The sequence below is a fragment of the Acanthopagrus latus genome, chromosome 20 (assembly GCF_904848185.1).
Source record: "Acanthopagrus latus isolate v.2019 chromosome 20, fAcaLat1.1, whole genome shotgun sequence".
Classification (NCBI taxonomy): Eukaryota; Metazoa; Chordata; class Actinopteri; order Spariformes; family Sparidae; genus Acanthopagrus; species Acanthopagrus latus.
In genome coordinates, this window is record NC_051058.1 from 6,113,364 (window position 1) to 6,133,760 (window position 20,397).

Genomic DNA, 20,397 nt, shown 5'->3' on the forward strand with positions numbered 1-20,397 from the left:
GAGGGAAAATAACGTTACACTTTAAACGAGACAAGCACAGAAAATCCTAAGTATGACAGAACTTCAGTTGACAATGAGGCCCCGAGCATTGCTATGGGATTAATTGTGGAAAATGGCTACACTGCATTGGGACGCGTCTCCCTTCCGCCCTCGGTCCCTCTATTGTGCGTTTCATCCAAGGATAATCCCTGAGTCCAATCCAGCTGGCTGAATCCCTCAACACGCCTCTCTTATCCTCAGAGGGGGCTTCAGGAAAGCATGCAGCACTGTGGTGTTTTATTGTGAAGGTCATGCAGCAACAAAAAAATTTTTTAAAAATCCAACCCAAAACAAAAACTTCTACAGAAAGTCACGACCCACGTGACACACCTGCTGCCCAAAGGTGTTTTGCCTTCGACCCCTGGGACGTGACGCCAAGAGCACACTGTCAATATCTTCCAAGCAAGAAAAAAAAAAAAAAAAAGGAGCAGGAGCATATTGCATAACCCCGTCTCTCAGCACCCACTTTATTTGTCACGCCTCCCCCTTTATCTTCACTGCTTACTATTCCGGACCGCGAGCTGCGAGCATCTACGGAGCGTGTCATTCAGTTGCTGTTCCATAAAATAAGCAACTCTTCATAATAACGTGCTTCGCATGGCAACAACGTGCGGCGTCGCATGAAAAACTAAGAGGTTGGGGGCTCATTTATCAGAACGTGCACATTCCCACTGTCATGCAGGGAGAATCAAACTAAATCTAATTTGTTCTCCACCCATCTGCATTGTGCACGCACAGGCTTATTTGCATACAGATGCCAGATACAGTCAACCGCGTTCGTTTGACAGTCCGAGTAGCCTTCATGCTTGTGTGGACAAATATAACTGTAGCTCAGGTAGAAACAAAAAACATCACCGATAATGAGGTTAAGGGGGAACTTGTAAGAAATGGCCACCCGCCAAAAGTAGCTCTAAAACAGTAGGGGGCAGCATTATCTCTGAATGCAGCCAAAAAGACTTCTTCCCATGCGCTTACATTGTAGAAGAAGAGGCTGTAAAGCAGCAGGTAAACCCCCGCAAAAGGACTCATTTGACTATCATAATTCGAGCCATTTGTCTCAGTAACGTATTGACAGTCTAGAAGAACCACAAGATTAAATCTCTGTTCAGGTTAGCCTGGCACTAAACCGGATCTTTGGCCGGCTCAGTCGGCGGAAGTCTCTTGGATGCACGCTCTGTGGGCCCCGCAACACAGAAAACCGCCACCAACACTGTATCCAGGTTTTGATGCAATGTACTTGGTGGCGACTAGCTGCCGTTAGCAAGTTAGTTCAGTTAGCCGTGCAGCTAAGTGACTGCCTGACTTAGAGAGGGAGTCTGCGATGAGCAATTGTGCTTAACTCAACCGGGCTCAGCAACCTCCCGAAGACCAGACCAGAGTCAGAATATTTATGCATCTTACTCTGTGAATTGAGGTTTCTGTTCACAAGGTGAAAGGATTTTTATTTTCTTGACATTTTATGAGTTTAGAACTCTGAAGGAATTGTACCGCTTGCTGTGCAAAGCTGCGTTATGAGACAGGACGGGCTAGGCCATGCTAACTTTAGTGGATATGTCTGTAATAGGATCCAAAGACGACTCTGATGTAACGACTGCGCGGCTGTTTCATCTCACTCTGTTGATAGTTTGGGTTCATTTCTTTAAATGTTTAAAATAAAATCCTATTCATCGGCCCCTTTAAAGTACTGCAGCCTCTCTGTGGGAAAGCTTCCCAGTGTGCACCAAGGCAATGAATCAACCTTCACTTTGGTGCCAAATGCAGGGACGTCTTTAAGAAGAAATGACTAAATCAGAGGCTATTTGTGGAAGTGATTATATGCATGGTTTAAGCATGATATGGTTTGTAAATCAGGTTCCTGATTTAAGTTTTTTTTTTTTTTGGCGGGGGGGAGTTTTAAGTATGTACCATCTTTTCTTATATGTACCCTTGGTTGATTTACTTTTGAATTTTATCGTATTAATGTTTTAAATTTCTTTTTATTTGTCAGGTAACGACTTTTGTAAGTAATACTCAATCATTTCTAATTTCCCAAACTGCTCTCCTTCACCTCCCATTAAGGTTACTGTCATCTCTTCTGGCTGTTAAACGCTTTCACCATCCGTGAAGTCACTCCTCAGAGTAATGAAAGACAGATTGATCCCAAGATAGTTCTCTGATGGTAACTTTCCGTCGGGTGTCACATCACAGGTACTTCCACGATGAGAGGGAATAGCAAATGTCAGCGGGAACTTGGTCAGGTTTTTACTGCGAGTCAATACGAAGCAAGACTCCCGTGGGACAGATCGTGGCACCTTGTTGGACTCCAGACGCTCCTTCCAAGTATCGGCTGGGTGCGGCTGATAAAGTGAAAACTGTGGCTGTTAGACGAAAGCGTCTCCTCTCACTGCAGGCGTTTTTATTGAAGTGGGACCACAGCAGCTCCAGGCGTCTCAATAATAAAATCTGGCATCTCCAAACTACACCTAAACTCTCACAAAACAAAGATTAAGGAAGGCCATAACCTTTTTTTTTCCTTAACATAAACTGAATCCAGTCCATTCATTGTCTTGTATTATTCCTGCAAGTCAAATCCCCGTCACATCCTAATTATTGTTCTCTCACACTCCCAACCTCTCTTTTTGTTTTTTCCCCATGACTCATACCGGCATCACCTCCCCCAAAGTCCTCTTTGTCACCCAGCGGTGGTGTTAAAGCACTGACATGATCCACGCAAAGGACATCTTCACACTTCCCCTGCAGAGCGACAGCACATTTTTGTCGAGTATTACAAATGACGGCCTCAAAAATGTCAACAATTTTTTTTTATTATTATTTTTTTTTTGCACAGAACTCCCATTTCTTGCTGACGGATTTTTTTTCATGCGGCTCGGCTTGTTTTTGGCACGCAGGAGGAAAAGTGTGAACGGCCTCACTGATGGAGTGATATTGATCCCCGTGAGGAAATTCTCTCCCTCTAAAAGAAGGGAGGTCAGAGGTCAGGGTCAGCTGGGGATCAGCGTTCTTCACGAGATAAGAGTTCACCGTGGTGCGCGGGGACCAAACATGTCCGGAGGCAGCCGACAAAGCACTTAAAAACCGACTGATATCGGCTGTGTTAAACCAAACCATGCAAACTCTGATCCCAGTTGGAACCTATTGTACATTCTTCCGAAACCCGGTCGCTGACATACAGGCATAAAATGAACTGCAGCCGGCATTGCGAGTTAATGAGATCTGCACCCGCAGCATGTGTAATCAAGCAGAATTTCTGCCATATTGATAAGAAAATGTCTGCTGATTGGGCCGTTTCCATAGCAACAGCATCACATAAAATGCAGTTTTACACACTGGAGCCACCGTGGGCGCCGTGCTCAGTGTTTTTTGTCTCCATTGTCTGCACATTCAGACCATTCACATACCAAATGTGCATTGCATACACATTAATATGCACACGTCAGTATATTTGACATTTGGCCTCATGCCTGAACCACTTCTACAATCATTCTTAAAGGAACAGTATGGGGACATATGTCCTTTCCTTTTTTTTTTCCTTCAGAGAGTCAAATGAGAATTTGATACCAGCAACTTCCTGTAGTCTCTGCTGGTTGCCTGGCAACCTGTCTCACCCAAGATGAAGTCTGGCACACAAAACCCCTGTAAACCCACATGTTGTTTTTACACTTTTGTACACTGATTTAACAAACAAGACAGAAAGTGCGTCAGAGGTGCCGGGAGGGAGATTTTGCTCTCTTTTTGCACAGAGCCAGATTCGGGACGACCGAGCCTTCTGCCCAGATTCCTCCTCCGATTGTCGGGAGAGGCAAATCAGCCTTAGAAATAGCTCCTGTGGTGTGAGCCCGACCTTACCTTTGTTTCCTGTTTCAAAGTGGGGCATAAAACCAAGCACCGCCCAACTCGCAGCGGGAGTGTTCATTGTTCTGGTGCATTCTGGGTGTTGTGGGATTTCTACCTCGAGAGCAAAAAAGGCGAAAAAACCACAGCCCATGTTCTCTTTCTACCCCCGGCCGGAAAGGTGTTTGTGTGTTTCTACCACATGGACAGCGCAGCTTTTACGTAAGGGTGAAAAACCACTTTAAGAAAACGGTGACACCAGAAGTTCTCTCAGTCTGTCAGCTGCTTCTTGGTCTTTCTGCGTGTCAGTGTCTGGGCGAACTTCCCCTGCTCTTCCTGCTGTCTAATCTTCTCTACTCCATCACCACACACTGCTTTTACTATGTTTTCTGCGCTGATGACACACCTCTGTTTTCTAAACGGTGTGCCCCCCCCCACAACTAACTGAATTGTGTTCTGTTATCGTCTGCTGCTTTTCAGGATACACCTCAGTGGTGTGATTTTTTTTTTTTTTCTTTTTTCCTGGGTGACATTTTAGTCAATGAAAGTCGCCCACAATTAGAGCGAAAGAGCCAGCCTTGTATGGCAATTTTGAACACTTGGCAATCGCAGAGTCGAGTCATGCTATTTATGAGAATCTGAAACTGAGGCTGAAATATTTGCGTTCTGTCATGGGTATAAGATAAGGTGACAGCAGGAACATATCAGATGTCAGGAGTCCTCTGAGAGACGGGGGGTGGGGGGGGAGCGTTGTTTTATTCAGGATGTGTATGTGTTTTTGCGACGGATGTTTGCCATCACCGGCCTTACCTCCACGTCGCTGGCATCCCACGTGTCCTGCACCGACTTGACCCGGCTGATGTGGGGGATGCTCCGGTGGAGGAGCGAGCAGGCCTGGCAAACGAACACACCCAGAGTCAGCGACGCCCAGTCCGGCTCTGCAGGAGAGCGTGAGAGAGGAAGGGGAGGAGGGCGAAGGAGGCATTGCAGAGAGGGAGAGGTGAACAGAGGGGAGGTGAGGTTTTTTTTTTTCGGGGGGGGGAGAGAGAGAGAGAGAGAGAGAGAGAGAGGAAACAAAAATCAGGCAAAGCGGTGCAGGAGGTTGGTGGTGGACATGGAGGAGAGATGAAAAAAAAAACGAGGAGGGGGTGAGAAAATCTTGTCATAAAAGCGCTGCAACAAAGAGAACACCACGCTCACGGTTCAGGCTATAAATACTGAAAGTGCTGATGCCAGCAGTGTTACAGAGGTAACAGGAGCAGAGTAAATGAGACAAATATTACAGGGGACTCTGGTCGAGCGTGTCCCCGCTTGTAAAGGAGAGCCGGGTGGCAAAATGTGATTTTGGGGGAAATCCTATTTAGCCTCCTAACAGGAAGCAGACCACCCCAAGATCTGATCAGAAGTCAGCCGAGGTAGTTATCAGGTTAGTCGCATTACCAGACCACAAAATACACACACACACACACACACATTTTTTTTTATGCCCATGCGGTATATTTTTTTTACTTTAAAAGGAGACCAGATAACAGGAAAGCACAAAAGCACACCCCGTCGTGCATGCGCGCACACACACACACCTGCGCATCGTCTCTAAACACACCATATGCCGCTTAACGTGAGCATGTGATGAGATGCACGCTTGGACTACAGCGCCAGAAAGACAGACAGAACGTGCAAAAAAAAGGGGAGAAAAAAAAGACGTTTTTTTTGTCTCCCTGCAACGTGATTCAGCAGCAGCAGCATCCGTGGGTGTTCAGCAAAGGTACATCTGAGTCACTGTATCGCAGGCAGACTCTGATTCTGTCGGTGAAAATGAAGACGTCAAAGTCGGAGACGCAGCGTGTCGAAGACGGTAACAGAGTGCAGTGAGAAGTGTCAGAAAATGAGAGAGAAGAAGAAGAAAAAGATGAAAATGCAGATTTTTTTTTTTTGCCCTTTTGGCAGAAATGATCTGACTGGTGGTTGAAATATTTTCAGGGTGCAAGTTAGCTAACTGATCAATGGCAAGCAAAATATAATGAACTAGAGCTGAAACAGTTAGCTGATTAAAGGCTAACTCCACCAATTTTACACATTAAAGTCAGTTTACGGTTCTTGGGGAGTACTACTGCACATGACATAAAAGTAGTTTTTGTAACTTCAGAGGAGTTGAATGCCAAGTTGCACTGTGGGTAATGTAGGTGCCAGGTTTTGAAAAGGAAGAAGAATGTGTGGAATAAGAAAGGCGGTATCTCTGATTCTGCTTTATCTTGACCGCATGTTTTCAGACTGTCCACAATGAGTCCATCGGAACGTTTTTATAACATGACGCCTACATTACCCACAATGCAACTTAGCCACTGAGTGACATCACCGGCGGCAGTTTATCAGATGAAAAGCAGCTTCCTTTTGGAGCCACAGATGGCTTTATACTATTTTTATCACTCCCCGAGATCTGTACACAAACTTTTACATGGTGGAGTCTAGTCAATAAAGTAGCTTATTGTTTGTTTATATATATATATATATATATATATATATATATATATATATATATATATATATATATATATATATATATATATATATATATATATATATACACACACATTAAAATGTAATATTTATGGACATAATAATAACTTCAACAATCAGTTAATCCAGTTATTAATTTCTGTCATTAAGTTATGATCATTTTCTTTGAAGGGTGTGAAAACTGTCTGTTTTAACTGCCACTTAATCCGTCTCGAGCAAATAATTGTTTGGCCTATAATGATGTCTGGCAGAAGATTAAAAACACATTTCCATGTAAATAATTAGTATTATTGCCCATTAAAACTGTTCAGTCCGACAGCTCACATTTTAAATGCTTATTAGAGCAGCAAAACATAGTTAAGAGTTTGGCGCCTAGGATCTCATCGCTCCCCAATATCTCTATGTAAACATCTCTGCGGGGAATGCATGAGCAAAGTCTAGAACCCACCCAGTTGGAGCCTACAGGTGGATGCTGGTGAGCAGGCGTCGCTCCCCTTAATATTGCTTGACAATCAGAGTACTTCAAGCCCGACCTCAAGTCAAACCTGGCAACCAAAAGTAGCCTAACCCTTAAACTAAGAATTGCGGAATGGTTTCAAACAAAACTCAGCACGCGAAACTAGTGCCACTATTCTCCTTCACGCTCACAAAGCACAAAAAATTACAAAATAAAAAACACCCAGAGAAATAATTACTCTCCTACCTCAGTGTGTGTCTCAAATATGCCTGCTGGTTCGACTCCAACATAATTAATTACTCGCTTAAATCCAAACAACAAACTAATTACAGTTAATGTCCAGTTGTAGATGTCCATCTGTCCCTGTTTCATGTTGGCAAACCTGCCAATGACTCAATGAGACTCAAAAAAAAAAAATAAAAAAAAAAAAGCGTCTGTGCTTTAACAAGCCTGTGCACCACATTTTGTTGCCGTTTCTATTTTGCGGTCGTTTAGCCCTTGTAGACTGTAGGGCAGTATCATGGTGGAAAAGGGACAGAGATCTACAGCAAATGTATTGTGCAATTTATATAACTGACTCACTGATGTGAACCTCCATTATTTGTTCAATCAAGAATTATCTATTTGTCTTTTTTCCCCCCCAAGAGCCTCAAAAACGAGCGAAGGACAGGGGGTGAACTGTGGGCTCCTTTATCTGGCACCTAGCTGAGTGTCAGCTCTGGGTCAGCCGTATTTGTCAGATTAACAGTTGGTCTCACTATGATATTGACACAGAGAAAAAGAAAAATCCCCATATTCATAAAGCTCGAACCAGTGAAAGTTTGCTATTTTTAGCCTGGTCCGTCTCACTGGTCCACCAGTTTGGTTCAGACTAAAATATCTCAACACATATCAGATGGATTGGCATCAAATCTGGTCGAAGCCTACAGACTCTACTGATTCCAAGGTCCAAGTTATCACGTATCCAGTGAAGCACCTCAACATCCACCAGATGGACTGGCACGCAATCTGGTGCACACGTTCATTTCCCGCCGACAGAATGAAATATAATACATTTAATGTTCGGCCCATCATCATGTCATACTTTTTGACCAAATTACAACCCTAAATAGCGCAGGTTAGAATGCTAACATGCTGAAATAACATGGCTTACACGGCAAACATTACACCTGCTAAAAATCAGCACGTTAGCGTTATCATCAGAGTTGCTCCAGCCCCTGTAGACTCTTAACCTTGTTGCTAAGACAAGGTACAAGGTCATTTATTCATCATTGCACAACATAGGGTTGCATGCAAGCAGCAGCAGCAGCAGCAAGAAGGTAGTTATAGTGTGGTTGGCATCTTCATTCAAAAAGTTCAACATCTGAGAACATCTCATGGTTTTTATTCCAACTGTCTTCCTTCCTGGGTTGGATGGTGATGGTCTCAGAGTCTGCTGCTCTTCATCCAAAGCACCTTCTCCAGTGCTGGTGACAGTATTCCTGCCCTCGGCAATAAGATTGTCCTTTAAAAAAGCCCACAACATGACATTGAAGGAGCCATAAGCTAGAGCTACGTTGCCATACATTTCATACAAATCACTAACGGCTGGGCGGCTGTGGCTCAGTGGATGATAATGGTGGATGATAATAATAATGATGGCCCCATAAATACTGTGTTTCTGAGACCACATATTGACATGCGATCGATGATTAATAAACAGCTGATATCAGACTGTCACATTTTCCAGTGCACGCATCACCCGTGTATCATGGTATGACTGAGTGTTCCATGTCCTCAACAGCCAAACATCAAACTATTCACCATCCATCCATCCATCCATCCATCCATCCCTCTTTCTCTCTCTCTCTCTGCAGCTTCTCACACAAGGAGGCCCTCAGCATGGTGCACCGCAGCCAAACACACACATGCACTCACTGTGAGTGTGTGTAGTTCTCAAGGGGTGGGAGGAAAAAAAAAATACTATTCTTGCATTTCCCCGTCCTCTTGGGGCTGGAGAAAGCCTAGATGGAGATGCCACAGAGCCTGGCGGAGGGAGGCAGGTGGAGGAGAGGTTCAGAGATGAGGAGGAGACGTAGGAGGAGGGGGAAAGGGAGGAAGAGCGTGGGTTCCTCATGAGAGATGATGAACGCTCACGAGATCCCCCGAGGGTATTGCTGCCGTCTGCGATAATCTTCCCTCGATTGATCTCCGCTAAACCAAAGACGGGGAGGCAATATTTGAGTAAATAACTGCCGACTCATCCTTCAGTAATCCTGGACCGCGATCAAGCAACAAGATGGCGCCTTGATGCGAGGAAAACGAAACTCTTGTCTTTTCTTCTTTTCTTTCACTCGTTACAAGTCCTTTTTAGCCGGCAAAACACACACACGCAGGCGAGCGGACACCTACACACAACCCTGCTGACACGAAAACCACACAGCCGGCCATTCAGCGGTGAAGTCATCGCTGTCTGAGTCAGGCCTTACAGAGGGGCAGACAGCACTCATGGAGATTACTGTGGCCGCATGACTAACTAACCACACACACACACACACACACACACAGGGCTTCCTCCTTGAGGTAGAAGATGTTTCTCAGCAGGCTCACTGTGAACAACACATGCACGGTCGCGGCGAAAAGGTGCGTTCGTCAAAGAGCTCCATCTCCGAGGGACTGTCGAGAGGAAAGTGGAGGGTTTTTTGTTTTGTGTTTTTGCAGGAGTTGCGACGCCCCGAAACAGCAGAGCTTTTGACAAGGTTGAAGAAAGAAGCGCCTGTGGCGTTACTGCGGGGCAGATGCAGGATAAATGAATGAGGGGGCATTTACACAATGGCAGCCCCTGTGCTTGCGGGCAACTTTTCTGCGTCTGCTGCAGTTCATTCGCGCTTCTGGACATTTTTTTTTTTTTTAATACATCAGCCTGTCAGCCGCTGCGTCGTCCTCAGGGTTAATGACTAGACAGCGGATCCAGCTGAGGTTGTGACCCTCTCATGTCTCGGCAAAAAACCCCTCAGGCACTAGCTGAGTATTCTATGTCCACAGCAGTAGTAATAGTCTTTAGATTTGACGCAGCCTGTGTTTAGCCTTAACTTGAATCTATGAAAGGCCCAAGGCTTTCATGAGAATATCATCAAGGTTCTCCTTCACTTCCAAAGGCTGACTTTTCAGACTGAATGTATTCGCAAGAGTGAACATTAAATAAGTGCACGCATCAAGGCCTCTCCTTGAATTTGTTGACGAGTGGTAATTGTTTCATGGCGGGTTCTCACAACGCGTCCTGTTTGATCCGCTGTGTGCGAGTGATGTGTGTTGCAGGAGAAATATATATCTGCGGCACACATCGGGTCTGCAGTGTTTAATCCCACACGCTGACGCCGACTTTCATTTAAAGAGGGTTTCTGTTTTTTCCAAATCTTGGAAAAATCAAATCAGCGGTGACGGTCAGAGTTTCCTGCTTTTTCTCCCCAAATTATGGTTTTCATTGGCCTGGTTGTGATCGCTGTGATAGCTTAGTTGGCTGCAAAAATAGCACCCTAAAAGTACCCCAAAAATGTCTTGATTACAGATGTGATACTACTACTACTACTTACGCCCCTTCAAATAAGTCATATTGTAATCACCCTCAGGGTTGGGCTCAGCAGGTAGAATGAGTTGTCCACTAATCACAGGGTTCAATCCCCACATCCTCCTGTGTCCTCGGGCAAGACACTGCACCCCAAATTCCTTCTGATTGGTCAGAGTACAGTATATGTAAATACTAAGTCATCTGAGTACTATCATGCAAACTCCATGTTTCAATGGAGCACGGCATAAGTTCAAGCTGAGCACCGAGGTCCTGCTTCCGTTAGCCGACTGGCATCAGCTGCTTCATTCATGCTTCACATTCAGCGGCTCATTTATCAGCTGCTTCGCTACCAGCTAACCAAAAACATTCAGTCATATTCACACGGTGATGGAACGCGGTGGCACGGCGATAGAAGGCAGAGCTATGAGCAGAGGATCAGTCGTAAAATTCTGCCATTATCTGCTCACCCCCATGCTGACGGAAAGTCAGGTGAAGTTTCGCAGAGCCCCCAAACATTACCCAGAAGCCCCAAAGGCCATAATTTACACGCTTTCTCAGAGAGAATCATCACTGTCGCTGCTCGGCTAAAGGAGTTATCACGTGGGTGCATGCACTCAACCACAATTCGAGGATGTAGATAATATGTTCTCAAATCAGTTTTGGATCTCAGGGCTTTGACGATGCCAGACGAGCTGTATGGAACCCGCATATGTTTCTTTTGTTTTTTTTCTCAGATGTTTTTTTTTTTTGTGTGTGCTGATTTTGCTGCTTGTTCCATCGGCAAGAGGTTTAATAGACAACAACTGAATTCTTATTCTGGGTAAACATATCCTTTAAGGTGTAACTCCCACATTAACTACATCCCAAAAAGATGCTGGCTCAGTGAAAAGAATGACCAGATGATCAATACCCACAGTAAAAGGGGGATACAAACACGATGTATGTCTGTCAGTTTACCGCACGGGGAGCACACAAAAGTTAATGCAGTGGCTGAGCTATAGCTGGGAGACCTATGCCTACGAGTGTAAGTCGACACTGAATTTCTTATTCAAATACACATGAAACAAGGCAATATTCGCCCCCCCGCCCCCCGCCACCACCACCACCACCCCCACCCCTTCCTGCCATTTCTGCTGTTCAACAAACACCTTCCTCACACCTCAGAGGACTGCTGAGGCTTCTCTCTGGAGGGAATAACTCGTTTGTGTGTCCTTAGCGAAGGGCAGAACCACAGCGCTGCTGAGCTACGGAGAAAAAAAAAAAAAAAAAAAAAAAACCTGCCCTATAAGCTCCCAGCTCAGCCTCTGAGCGGTCTCATCTGAGAACACAAGCAGAGAAAAGGTAGGGGGAGAAAAAAAGGCAAAAGGAAAGGAAGGCAGAGGTGGAATGACTAAGCACAAATAATGCCCAAGCCGTGTCGGCCAATTTGTGCGCTCGCAGACCAATTAGATCAGCCTCTCCGTCTGCTCAGTGGATGCTGTATCTGTGATGGGGAGATAAGGCGGAGGTGAGGGAGGACAGACGGGTCGCCGCTGATGATGTGATAGTCTGCCTTTCCTCTGTCGCCCTGCAGATTCAGAAACAATGGAGGGATTTCATGTGATGGAATGCAGCAGCAGCCATATTAGAGGTCCTTCACTGCTAACATGGCAACGCAAAAATAATTGACTGTTGTGATGCTTCTGACTGGGAACTAAACATTGTGTCAGTCACATCTAAATGAATTTAGAAGTTAATGTCAACTTGTCGTCGCCATGTAAATTAACACATTTGATTGTTGCTGTTGACTGTAGTGAGTATGAGAGCATGTCAACAATTAGGCCAGTTAAATCTTAAAATGCATCTCTACCTCTGTGTTGTCAGCCGTGCGTCCAGTCAAAAACATTTATTAACCCCCAAAACTGGAAACTGAGTTTTTTGCAAAAGGATGACCTAAGCCGACCGACCCCACTGCCAGAATAAAAGGTCAAGGAAGGCCGGAGCAACTCGGAACAGCAGGGAACGAACTGACGAAGACAAGAGCGAGAACAAAAACTACATACAGACACCGATGACGGGATGAGGAGCAGGTAGACTGAGGCAAAGAACGGAAAAACACTGGGAGGGATAATGGGACTGGGACAGTTTCAAAATAAAACAGGAAACGAGACCATAAAAAACAATACTTGTCATATCAAGTTCACATTAAGTCCATATGAGCTCTCTTTACCATCAGGAGGTGGAGGGGCTGGTCAGGGGGCTTTACAAACCACTGTTTGTGACAGCATTTCAACGTTCCTAAGCGTGGAACCACAGGATCGTTTGCGGCTCACAGAACCAGACCGTTCAAAACATGGTCTTTTCCTAACCCCAACCTAGTGCACCTGAACCTGACCAGGCCATAAGCACAGCATCGTCACGACACAGAATCATGAAGTGAACCTAAAGAAATGTGAAACTGGAGAAAAAACAATGTAAAGATTCAGCATATATGGTCTGCAGAAACGTTTGACAGGAAAACAGGAACTAAAATGTCATTATTAGTCATTTTTCGAGCGAAGATGTCAAACGTTTGTTGGTTCTTACACGTAAGGATTTGCTGCTTCACTTCGTCATTTATGACGGCACAGGGACACTGTGATGACTACTTTTCTGCATGTTTTGATGTGATTAATCCGTTAATTGTGAAAATAACTCAGAGACTGATCAAAAAAAAAGCTGCAACATGCAACCCCTGGGAAAGATTCGAACCCTCAAGTTGGGAGGCTATTGTTTACCACGTTATTCATATTATTGAAGAAGTCATTTTCTTTTTTTATTCTTTTTTTATGCCCTGTATGTTGCGTATTTAGAAAGGGGGAACTAACTCAAATTACAAGCAAATGTATACTGTCATTAGCTCCATCAAACAGCCTACTAAACGCACGTAAAACCTTAAATAACATTGGTAATTGTACTTCCCATCTAGACCGGTACGTGTTTGTCTGTTTACTTTGCTGTGTTGAGATGATCTGTGGTATTTTGAGCTGTAATGAAACTGTGATGTTTTTCTGGAAAAGCCACTGAGATAAGATCCGGCCCCCATCTGGGAAGGAGCCGCCGAAACCAGCATCAATAATTCATATCTTGACCATTATGAGACGTGAATTATGAGCCCGGGAATGCCTGATCTGGTAGCAGAGGAGGAGGGAGAGAGGTAACGGTTGGCGTGATGGATGGCCGCCCGAAACACCCCTCATCTGTTCAGCCTGCTTTCCTGGAAATTTGACAGAACAAGCCCAGCGTTTGCAAATGCGAATCTGGGCAAAAGCAAGATTTATGCAAAGTTGTACTCCTGACCGCTGAGCAGTTGTGTTTGAAGTGCCTTGCTCAAGGCAATCCCAGCACTTGTTGAGCGATAACAGAGCGTACATGAGTCACATCACCCGCTGAGATTTCCTTAGCTGTGATCGATCAGTCAACCTGCAATTACCACTCTTCTCTGACTGTTCCGCAACTGCTCAACAACACAGTCCCACCTTTGCTGCACCGAGGCTACATTATGTAATGATTGCAAAGGTGAAAGCGGCGTATCTGCCCGAGAAAAACTCAAGAACGCCCACAGCAGTCTTTGGACAACAGTTTGAAGAGCCTACATCAAAAAAATGGATCCCAAAGGTTCAATAAAGATATGTGGGTAGAGGTGACTGTGCCAGGGTTCCCCAAACAAGACTTAAACCACTTTCAAACTGGAGACAAAGCACACTGCCACCTCGTGACATTTTGCGTTTGTCCTCAGTGAGGAATGACTCGGCAGTAGTTCAAGGTGTTTATCACCTCCAGCTCCGATCAGCAGAGTTTAGCCATGAATTCTGATCGTCTCCATTCAAGCAGTGCTGCTCAAACATGGTTCACTCTAAACTGAGCGACAATGAAAGACTCAAGTTAAATACATGCAGAAGCAACCAGTATGATGCTGTCAGCTGTCTCCATGCTGCTTTCTGCTGTTGAGGTCAATCCATCATGTCGACATTGAGATATTTCACAGGATCAGCTGATAATTAAACCTGCCTCTTGTTGCAAGAGGAAGAGAGAGGGAATCGCCTAATCATTAGGATTCATCGTCTTTGGACCACGAATGTCTTTTCTTCATTTCATTACAGTCAATCCAGCAGCTTCTGGCTGTTGGAGAGGTTAAAGTGTTGGGATAATGATGGCAGTAGAGGAGGAATTAAGGGATTGCAAAGGTTATTACGATTCATCCTGTGGGGGCCAGGAATATCTTTACCAAATTTAATGGGAACTCATGCACTTGCTGTCATTAAGATTCAACCTCTGGGAACCATGAATACCTGCTCAAAGTTTTCCGCCAATCCCTCATGCTGTGAAAACTTTAACCTGCTGGTGGTGCTAAAGGAAACTTAAGGAAATCACCAAAGTCAGCGGGATTCATCCTTTGGGGACCACGGTTTGTCTCTACTAAATTCAATGGCAATCCATTCCAACAAAGGCTGTGATATTTCACTTTGGTCTGAATGGAGGACCAGCGACCCCGGTGACAGACTGATACTGCCAACGCTACAAACCAGCAGATGAAATCATGCTTTAAAACTGAGCATCTCCGACAATTTATGCAAAAGCTTTTACGAACCGCGCTACAGGCTGGAATGCATTATGTAAGTTGGTGGTACTGAGGAGCAAAAAGGGCCACATAAAAATTTCAGACACTTTTAAGCTCGACACACGCAGACAGCACCGAACCCCGACGCGAGCCACATCTCTGCTTATTCCTAAACGAGATAACACCCCTCGGGTTCCAAACGAGATCCCTCTTCGAGTGTCAGACAAAGCCATCTAAATTTGCGAGGGTGCCTCTGGCTCCCTGGGGAAAAAAAAGGAAAAAAGCTGCTCCACTACAGCCAGTACCCCTCTGAGGAGCTGTGCAGCCGGGGCCAAGGAAACAGGCATCCTGGGCGCCGGCTCGGCTCCAAACGCTGGGCGCACGGCCCGAAACTGGAGCCTCTGTGGCCACTAACTGGTTTAATGCCATTTTCAGTGAGAAGAAAAAGGAGGGGTGGTGGTGGTTGGTTGGATTTAAAAGAGGGAGAGGATGGAGAGAGGGAGAAAGGGGATGAAGCAGCTTAATAGAGAATAATCAGGTGAAATGCGTGTCCTGTGAATGGAAAACAAACAGGTGAAACAAAACAAAAAAAAAACGAAAAAACAAACAAACAAACAAACAAAAAAATGCACACACCGGTAATTACTGAGCAGACTGCTGACACTGTGGAACATGATGACACCACACACACACACACACACACACACACACACACACACACACACACTGTCAGTAACAGCAGTAATAACTGTGGATGGGGGACAGTTGACATGTCTTTGTGCGCCCTGACAGCCACACACACACACACACACACACACACACACACACACACACACACACACACACAGTTATATGTGTTTATGGCTCAGTCCAGAGTCCATGTCTGCTCGGCCTCATTACACCTGCAGAGAAGAAGAAGAAAAAAGCCTGTCTTCAGGTGCATGTGTCCTGCCTGACCAGGCCTTTGTCATTATTTCTGGGGTGGAATTCACTCAGACTTGTTGGTTTTTTTCCCAGCACCAGTTGGCTCGCCGTGCACCGGCTTGCATGGGAGCCCGGTTCGGAAGCTTTTTTATTTATTGATTTTTTTTTTTATTGATTTTTTTTATTCATTTATCTATTTATTTTTGCTTACCTGGATTGCCGCAGTCCGCGCACGTATCGTTGCCCGGTCTGACCAGCACGTCTTGCAGGAGCCGGTTGTTCCCCTCCGGTTCCTGCGCCATGGTGAGTTCTATCCGTCCAGCCTCACCGCGGTGGGAAGAAGAAGAAGGAGCCTGGCCAAGAACATCCGCTGCTGGGAGTCAGGCAGACAGGCGGACAGACAGATGGACAGAGCGAGACAGACAGACAGACGAGACCGGCCGATCACCTGTCACCTCCGATCTGAAGCGGAGGAGGAAAAGACAAGACAAGACTGAGCGATCCGAGCCTGACGCTGGAGGAGTCCTCTCTCTCTCTCTCTCTCTCTCTCTCTCTCTGATCGCTCTATTACCGACTCTCACTCACTGCATGATAATCAAGCTTATATGTTGCCACCACCACCTCCTCCTCCCTCCCTCCCCTGCCTGTCTGTCTGTCTCCTCTCGCCTCCATCCACTCTCATATCTAATGGAAGCGAGACATCCAGCGGTGGACCGCCGGAACACACCTCAGAGCCCATCCCCCCTTCAAAAAATAAAAAAGTCTACAACTCTTTGAAAGAGCCATTATCTGGAACAACAACAGCACTAACACTTAAGATGTTTCCTTTAAAATGTTTTTAAAATGTCAGTATTAAAATGTCAAACCGTGGGCAATAACTTCTTTAGAGCAATTAACAGCGCTGCAGGCTGCAGAGCCATGATGAAAAAGAACAAATGGAAACAACTGAAGACTTACGTTCAAGAGGAAAAGTACATGGAAGGAACTGGATTCATATAAATGGAGTTATGAACGTGTAATAGAAAATAAAAACAGTTACGAGTCACTACAATTTTATGTGTTTGTTTCTATTATGAAGCTTTCACATTTTCCTTTATTCTTTCAGGACTGTCCTTTATAACGATGGCGTCCACCATATTAAGGCAGTGGAAGATTCACTCATGCCTTGGGTATTGTTTGTTTTATAGTACACTATCACTGGTCACTTTTAGTTTGTAGGTCTAATTCTCAACGCACTATTGGGTTGATTGCATTGGTAAGAAAATGCAATAAAATAAAATAAATAATCCAATTATAATCCCATGATGAGCAAATCACAAACATATACAAACAACACCAACATATCAATATAAAAAAAATATATATATAAATATAGTCGAAACATCAGTGATTTTCCTTGTCTATACCTGCTCCTTTCTCATCAGATTGTGTCCACGAGATAACGCGTTAACAAAATGAAACACTAACTGTTAAGATCTCTCTTTTTTTCTAATCGTATCTTGTTGTGTCTTTGAAAAATTATTGGGACTTAAAATCGAAAACCTGATCGATGATCAGTGCGATTTTGCTCGACAACTAATGTCTGTCTACCGAGACGGCCCTGAAACAACACGTCATATTTACGCGACACCGGAGGTCAAGACGTTTGCTGTTGACATCTCACCGGAGGAGTACGGGACTCGCAGCTCGATTCGAAGCTGTGTCTTTAAACGCAGAAAAAGATGTCGACCGCCATGAACTTCGGGTCGAAGAGTTTCAAACCTCGGGCTCCGGATAAAGGCTCGTTCCCTCTGGATCACTTCGGTAAGCTAACACTCAGCCCGCCATGTCGGCTCGGCCCCGGTTAAATAACTCATTCTCGTCTCACGCCACATCTCCTGTCTGTTTAGCAGGGCAGAGACGAAGAACACCGAGTGATAAAAAACTGCCCCTGTTACCTCTCAGCCAAAAAAACATTCGACATTTTTGGTACATTTTACACTAACTATATCCTGCGTTTAAGTAGCAACTGCTAAATGAGCTCCTGTCAGTTTCTCGTGTGTGTTAGCATTACATTCAAGTGACACCGATAACCAGACGTTTCCCAGCAAAGATGTTTACTGCTTTAAAAACCCAGGATATGGTTTAATAACACATGGTCTACAATCCAGATTTGACCAGTCGACGTACAGCGGTTTGGATCCTGTGTTCTAGACATGAAAACAGCTGTGAAATGGCCCTTTTCTGCGTTTTCACCAATAGAATAAAAGTCTCACAAATCCTTAACTGTATGTCAGAGTCTTTAGCCTCTCTGAAATAATGTAGTCCAGATTTTATAAGTCTTAAGTATAGTGATTTTTGATCTGGACCTGTTCTCATGCGGTCAAGTGGTGAAATTGCCCTTTTATGTATTTTGACAAATTTGATTAACTCATTTAGGTCAACAGGAGATAAATGCCACAGCAAATTAAATCATAAAAGTCAGCATTATCAGACCCTGCGATGTCCACTGTCACACTGGAATATCGGTAGAACAGCAGCAAAGCTGATACACAAATGCATAAACAGGGAATCAGAGGAATAATGCCTGAGTTCATGCCAAGCTGCGACATGTCTGAGCATAAACCCACATGGCTGGACCTTCATGCTGAAAGTGTCTTGTTATGATTCCAGGAGAGTGTAAAGCCTTCAAGGAGACGTTTATGAAATGCCTGAGGGACAACAACTTCGACAACTCCAAGTGCCGACTGCAGTCCAAAGACTACCTGCAGTGCCGCATGGACAAGTAAGAGACCTCATCAGTCATACAGCTCACACTCCTCATAATCCCTAAATCTATTGACCGGAGTTATTTCATGCTGCATTTCATCAGAGCTGGATAATTCCCTTTGTTCTCTCGTGTTTTCCAGCCAGCTGATGACCAAGGAGCCTCTGGAGAAACTGGGATTCAAGGACCTGATTGATCCTCCTCCCAGCCAAGCGGGCGGGGACACCAAACCCTGACCTGCTGCGGCAAAACACAGCTGCTGTTTCAAAGCAGCGAGGACGGCGTTGCTGTGGACTCGACGCGTCGTACAGTTTGTTGTCAATGAGCTGACGGCACAAGTCATGCAAAAGCATGTTAGAGGCAGAGAGTGCTGTGAGAGTGACGCTGAGGATGATGAGGGCGTCAAAGACTTTGAGGGTGCAGGGTCTTCAGGAAGACATCGTGCTGCGTCGTGGCCCTTTTGTCTGATGTTTCTGAGCACTAATTGTTTCATCCCATTATGTATATAAGATAACATGTATAATATATGGAGATGCTGTTTTGGCATTTCAATAAATATTTTTTATTTGAGATACACTGTGTGTAGATGTGTTCAATTATATCTCACCTGCCGGAAGCTCAACACATTACGTGCATTGCTTTGTTCTTATTTTGAAGGACCAGTGCTAGCCACTAATTAAAAACGGATTCAAAAACGTTTGTTTTTTTTAATCCGTTAATCCAGTTCTGTTTGCTGATGATAGGCGAACTGAAGCTTTCTCAATCTAGCATTTGAGTTGCCAACTTATTAATTCACTGCAGTCACCATAGCGCCATCTGCTGGCCAATTATTGTTATTACAATAATAACTCCCACCACTTTTTCCACATTGAAGTGTGTTTACAGGTCTCGGAGGTGTGCAGGTCTTGTATATATGAGACATGGTATAAAGCCTTTTATTGCTCCAGAGGAAGCTGCATATAATCCTACAAATTGCCTCCAGATGTCACTCAGTGGCTGATAGCATTGTGGGTGATGTGGGAGCCTGGTTTTAAGGAAGAAGAACAGAACAGAAATAGAAAAACGTGTTATAGGAATGCAGTGCTCGACACGGTGGACTGCTTTTCACTGTCTGTTTCCTACATTACCCACAGTGCAATTTAGCCACTGAGTGATGTAACTGGGGGCAATTTCTTAATTTACTCTACTCAGTTTAATCTGTAAACCTGGCGGAGATACCCTTTAAATCCACTATGAAATAGAAGGAATTAAACTGGTTTCATTTTTTTTTTTTTTTTTTTTTTGTTATTTCGTCCCTTATTGACGTAAAATTAAAAATATTGTTTTCATGCTCTGGTCATGTGTCCTTGTGACAGTTGCCCGTCGTTTATCTCTTTGTTACACGCCGATGTGTCAAAATCACATTCCTGCACATCAGATCTGATTTTCAACAACTCATCTTGACCTCAGAGGCAGTAAATGTATCTGCTGTCATGTGACTTGGTGACCGGCTCACCTGGGCCATCATGTAAAGCAGTAGGCTGCTTGTCCATCAGCTATAGGTGGCGTCGGTAACTAGCAGTGCTAAGTGCTGTTTGGATGTCAACTAGCAAAAAAAAAAAAAAAACCCACTTTGAAATATACAAAGATCATGTCTTCAGTTTTAATTTATTTCTTCACCAACATGATGGAACAGAGTGTAACAGCTGGCCTCACCTAAGTGTCTTTAATAATGCTAATCATTTTGGACAACAACAGATATTTCAGAGTTTGACTAA

The 20,397-nt window shown here is 44.5% G+C and overlaps 2 protein-coding genes across 3 annotated transcripts in view; one reads left to right on the top strand and one right to left on the bottom strand.

Moving 5' to 3' along the window:
* The window catches only part of LOC119009577 (arf-GAP with dual PH domain-containing protein 1-like), a 30,847-nt gene extending 14,017 nt beyond the window's left edge, over nt 1–16,830 (bottom strand). The window contains exons 1-2 of one of the 2 annotated variants that reach the window (XM_037080976.1): nt 16,106–16,818; nt 4,681–4,808 (exon numbers count right to left, since the gene is read on the bottom strand). In XM_037080976.1, coding sequence (XP_036936871.1) covers nt 4,681–4,808; nt 16,106–16,196 — 219 coding nt within the window. In that variant the 5' untranslated portion in view covers nt 16,197–16,818. Of the gene's footprint in view, nt 1–4,680; nt 4,809–16,105 lie in introns of both variants that reach the window. The other variant, XM_037080975.1, reaches the window with a different exon arrangement.
* Nucleotides 16,831–17,493: 663 nt separating this feature from the next.
* On the top strand, nt 17,494–19,214 carry LOC119009854 (cytochrome c oxidase assembly protein COX19). Its single transcript, XM_037081544.1, has 3 exons — nt 17,494–17,697; nt 18,547–18,658; nt 18,783–19,214. Exons 1-3 carry the CDS (start codon nt 17,616–17,618, stop codon nt 18,874–18,876), a joined length of 288 nt encoding a protein of 95 aa, XP_036937439.1. The 5' UTR covers nt 17,494–17,615; the 3' UTR covers nt 18,877–19,214.
* Nucleotides 19,215–20,397: the final 1,183 nt, after the last annotated feature.

What these genes read in the sequence shown, in the direction of transcription:
- LOC119009854 (XM_037081544.1), top strand. Translation starts at nt 17,616, where the DNA reads ATGTCGACCGCCATGAACTTCGGGTCGAAGAGTTTCAAACCTCGGGCT. An exon ending in GTTCCCTCTGGATCACTTCG is followed by an intron (nt 17,698 to 18,546) that starts GTAAGCTAACAC and finishes TTATGATTCCAG; the next exon opens with GAGAGTGTAAAGCCTTCAAG. An exon ending in CTGCAGTGCCGCATGGACAA is followed by an intron (nt 18,659 to 18,782) that starts GTAAGAGACCTC and finishes CGTGTTTTCCAG; the next exon opens with CCAGCTGATGACCAAGGAGC.